General features: G+C 51.8%; 1 protein-coding gene across 1 annotated transcript in view; it reads right to left on the bottom strand.

Moving 5' to 3' along the window:
- The window catches only part of LOC125949229 (uncharacterized), a 148,304-nt gene that overhangs the window by 30,191 nt on the left and 113,113 nt on the right, over nucleotides 1-5,000 (bottom strand). The window contains exon 7 of the mRNA XM_049676050.1: nucleotides 4,364-4,488. Coding sequence (XP_049532007.1) covers nucleotides 4,364-4,488 — 125 coding nt within the window. The remainder of the gene's footprint in view (nucleotides 1-4,363; nucleotides 4,489-5,000) is intronic.

Consider the following 5,000-nt stretch of genomic DNA (forward strand, 5'->3'; position numbering starts at 1 on the left):
ATCCAAGGTCCAGGCCGAGGTGGTCCGAAGCACCCACACAGCGACGGAGCCGCTGGCAAAAGGATGGTCAGCAACCGATGAGAGGATATTTGACGTTTGACGATGGAAGGGACAAAGACAAAGCAGAGCAAAAATGGAGGTAAACGGAAAAGGAAAAAAAAGGAGGAGAAAGACGGTGCGCAGTGAGCAGATGCTGGAACCTGGGACCGGGAGCTTTATTGTGCCAAGGGTTGAGCCGTGGTCAGGGCTGTGGATTGCAGAAAGTAGGGGTCCTTCGGGGTTCCACTCCGACTCGGAAGTGAGCTAGACACCTGAGGATGGTGGAGTGTGCTGGTGGTGGTGGTGGTGCGATGGCGTGAGTAGTGGGTGATAGGCAGGAAATTCATTGCCCTCTTTCGGAAAGTATCCTTTACCGTTCCCGTCGCTGCTGCTGCTGCTGCTCGAACGCTCGAATCTCCTTTACTTACAGCCACACAGTCTGTTGCCGGTATGAGTATTTTCGATGCTTCTCAAACGGGCCACGCCAGGAAAAGGGCAGAACACGATTGCATGGCAGTCCTTCTTGTTGCTGTTGTTGTTGGCTTGCGAGCTGTTTTCGTTTTCCTTTTACGTCTGCAAAGCAGCAGCACCAGCGCCGTGTGCCATTCGCCATTCGTCGTTTGGGCATTTGTGCTTCTTACCTCACCGGTACGGTCCCCGTACTGCGCCATGAGCACGTCTCCACAGATTGCACGTTATTATTCAGCACCCCCTCCTCTGCTGCATTGCCTCGCTACTGCAAGCGCAGACCAAGACGCGAGAGGTCAACATCACAGAGAAGTAAAGAAATGCCATCCCCAAATTGTTGAGTCGTAAAAATCAAGAACGAAAATATTACAAATCCACGCCAAGGTCTGGGGATCAGCGGTAGGGTTCCGTCGCCATCTGTGATGTCGGAGCTTTTTTTCTGTTGTTGGTGGCGAAGGATAAATTTGAGTTGTTGCCCCGGCAAGAGTGTGACAAATGTACCGTTCTCGTACGGTCTTTCCCCATTTCGTCGCTTTCGTCGTCGGTTTGCTGTGGCGCTATGTGATCAGATCCCTTCCAAATTGACACTTTGTAGCCCGAAACGTGAAGATGTGACAATGTGCGCGGCTCTACCCGAAACCGAATTCAACCTACCGGACGGACGCCTTGGAATGTAGTGGGGGGTGAAATTGGGGGTGCAGGAGCCGAGTATATTGTGGAGGTTCGAATACTTTATCATCGAGACCCTGGCAACGCCACCTCGGCACGTAACGTTTGTCACCGTGGTGTAAAAACAGTGCATACCTTTCAGGCGCAGCAGCAGGCGTTGATCCTTCGATCCTTCGGTTGGAATGCTGCCTGGGTTACGGGGAGGGAAATGATAAATAAAAGGCAGAGTTCCGTTGGCGTACGTTTTCTGTAGTCGAGTCCAGTGGAATCCAACGCAAACTTTTAGCGTAGGACTCACAGCAGCAAACACCAAGCGGGAACGAGGAAACGAGACAGTTTGAATGTAACGAGAGCCACGGCTGGAAAGCTGGGGCCAGGGATAAAGGAAAAAAGTTAGAATGTCTCATCTACTGGGGGATGCTCCGGAAATGAGGCCCGTCGATGTGCCTCCGTCGTTGGAAGAGGTGGCCGCCACCAAGGGAAAACTGCCGCGGCAGTCAAGAGTTTTTACGACCTGTCATCTGTTCGGTGGACGCCGCACCAGTTACGGCGTGGGCACGCGCGCGTGTAGCGCCACAAAGAAATGGCGACCCATAACTCTGTTGGCCAACTTTCACTTTCAATGGAATCTGACAACGTCTACGGGGCTGGAATGATGCCGGACCGATCTTCTCTACTGCGAGGAACAGCGTGTCAGCCTCTTTTGTTCTGGCAAAAATGGCAAGAACGGTGCACACGAGGCACACAAGAGCTTCAATGTTGACTCACCGACGTGGCTGCTGGCTGCTGGTTGTCTGGCTGGACAGTGGACGCAGGCGGTGCGCCGCACCAGTTGGCTAATGAGTTGAGCTAGTTGTTGGTCAACGAACCCTCCCTCTAGAAATGAACAGTTGGCTCAACAGTTGGCATCACAGAGCAGTGCTTTGTTGACGAGTGGTGCCTTTCACAAGGGACCCAACGACGACGACGACGAAGAGGACGACAACGACGACGAGGACGACGACGACGACGACAGAGTCATCAAGCTGCTGAAGAACGGTTCTAGCACACGCGAACATCCAATCGCAACCGGCAACACCAGCGCGCCATCGTTTGCATCACGCGCCAAGACCACCAGTCAGGGCAAGGGAGAGGGAACAGGTTGAATGAAAAGTTATCGACATAAAAAAACAACGGTGGGAGAATCCAACATGAATCGAAAAGTCAAAACGAACCCGTTGGAAAGAATGGTCACGAAGGATCATGGTCCCCGATCCGTTTGCTGAGCAGCGGTCTGAAGGGTCTGAAGGGTGAAGCATGGAACTGCAACATTTGCATCTGAATGTTGTTACACCAGTTGTTGCCCTGGGTGTGTGTGTGTGTGTGTGTGGGTTGTTGTTGGTGCAGATAGACCAGCGAGTGTTCCATTCCATACGAATTGAGTGAACATCGCTCGACAAGGACGAGCATTCGTCCTCTGCAGCACTGCAGGACATGGCCGTCTGTGTTTAACGAAGGGAACGACTACCATACCATAGTCGGAACTTTGGTATCGACGTGATCCTGAGCCTCGCAGACCCGATCCAATCACTTCGCTGGCACTTCAGCGCTCTCAGTCCGTTGCTAACGAAGACAGCTTTGCTCGCGAGTGCGAGTGCACCCAACGCCATCTTCCTTCGCAATTCAAGTCCTCGAAGTGAAGAGAGAATACATTTCATACTTTATTACCACCAGTGGCCACTGGCGGTGCAGTAGAAACTCGGTCCCCGCCCCAAACTCTACCTTCCGTCGCTCGATGGAAGTTGATTATCGATGCGCCGATGGGTTTTGAATGAGTCCCTCACTCCACCAGACGGGACGAGACGAAGTACCACCGAGTGTGGTCCTTATAAATCTGCTCTGCAGAATGAGGTCTGTTCCAACTATCCTGCAAAAACACACACACACAGACACACACACACAGACAGATACTTATGGCGCATATGCTCGCTCACGGGTTAATTGAAAGGGTACGATTGACGAGTGCGCGGTTGTCGGTGAACTTTCCGGATGGATGGAAATCCCTTTTCTGATTTTGTGCTTCGCGTCGCTTTGCGTCGTATTTGCGTTCCCTTTCCCAAGCACCACTCCCTTGTACTCAGCTTTGAGCGACTCGCGGTTCGAGCGATTCGCGCGGTCCGATCAAATATTTTACGATTAAAGATTCAATCTTATGCTTCCACGCCGCTAATCCTTATTTATCTAGCAGCGCTAGCGCTTGCTAGTGGAACGCGTTTGCAATTCACTCGCCTTCTCGGGACCATCGATCAAACCGATCCTACCACCGAAAGACCGGGTGGAGCGGGTAGTATAACCAACACCACTACGGCCGGGGGGGTTCGAGCTCTCGGTCGCGGCAGGGGGTATTGGCAATAAAGTTGTATGGTTCATCCAACCTAATCACACCGACGATTCCATATGCTCCGTATTTGGGTTCTTGCGGGCAACGGAAGGGCAAAGGAAGTTGCCCCGGATCCCCTTTCTGGTCTGCTGGTGTGGGTTGGTAGATGGTTTGCACCAATAAAACCACACACCAACCGAGAGAGAGAACAGCGAGTGCAAGAGGAAAGAGGCAAGGGGCAATATGGTTTTGTGCGGAAAGTGTTCTACTTCTACCAATTCTCCTCCACGGCATGCGAGCTCGCCCATTTGGCCTCCTTTGCTCTTGCTGGACGCTGGACGTGGGCGGGTATTGAAATTTAATGGAAAGCTTCTACCACATCCGTGTCTGAGCCAATAATCATAAAACAGAACTTTTGATAGCGCCACTCGCACTCGTTACCTCCCGGAGGGGGAAGAAACGGGGGCAGGAGTATTCCCTACGGATACGTGGATGAGAAGGATGCGCGATGAGTGGTCATTAAATTTGATGTAGCTTCTGTTGTGCCCCGTCAGGGCTGCTATATGACAGGCTGCCGGCTGCTGCATTCGGTTCAGACCCCAGATCCTGGGTTGGTCGTGTGATTTGAAGATTCGTTATAGATTAGCCGATCCAATTACACGATCCGGTGTGTTGCGCATTTTTGTAATAAAAAGGATGCCACGGGCTTGCAAACCCCGGCAGACACCACTTGAGAGGATAAGAGGAAGCAGCAGCAGTGTGCACCAGCTGGAGGGATTGTGCTTCACAATTATGATTTTCGGATTCGATGAGTTTCGCGGTACTTACCCCGTTTTTCTCACAAACGCCACCAGCGTTTTTGAGATCGCCGGTCCATGCCAACCCGAGGGTACCCATCTCGAAGTCCCGGTAGGTGAACATGTACGCCAGACAGAACGCATCGTAGTCCTCCTCTGCAAATGAAAAAGAAAAAACGTTCAAAGTAATATTAATTGTGCGGAAGTAAAATAATCAACGTATGCCATGGCCACCGACGTGGACATTGGAAGGAAAAACGCCAAGTAGGCTGCCCCCCACAAAAAACAGTCGTTTTCTTTCGTTCAGTTTGCGTTCAAAATTATTCGTGGCGGGGTGCATTTTCGGTAGCAAAAAAAAGGGAGAATCATAAAACAAAATCAAATCCCCGGTCTTTTGGCGTTAGTGTGGAAGTGTTAATTCCAGTGCAGAACATTCCGATCGAACCGATAAGAATAACCCCAAAAAAAAAAGGAAGAAAAAAGGACAGAGCAGGATCTGAGCCCGCAAAATCCGTTCCCGGGACATCGCCAGCAGTCGCAACGGTCTGACGGCTACCAGAGCATGGTGTGGTGTTGCCACGGCGAAGCCAACAGCCAACGTCCGCCAACGTGTTGCGGTGGAATGCTTCGACACGTGCCGGCGTTCACGGTGCAGGCGCTGCACCAGC

This window comes from Anopheles darlingi, chromosome 2 (assembly GCF_943734745.1).
Source record: "Anopheles darlingi chromosome 2, idAnoDarlMG_H_01, whole genome shotgun sequence".
Lineage (NCBI taxonomy): Eukaryota > Metazoa > Arthropoda > Insecta > Diptera > Culicidae > Anopheles > Anopheles darlingi.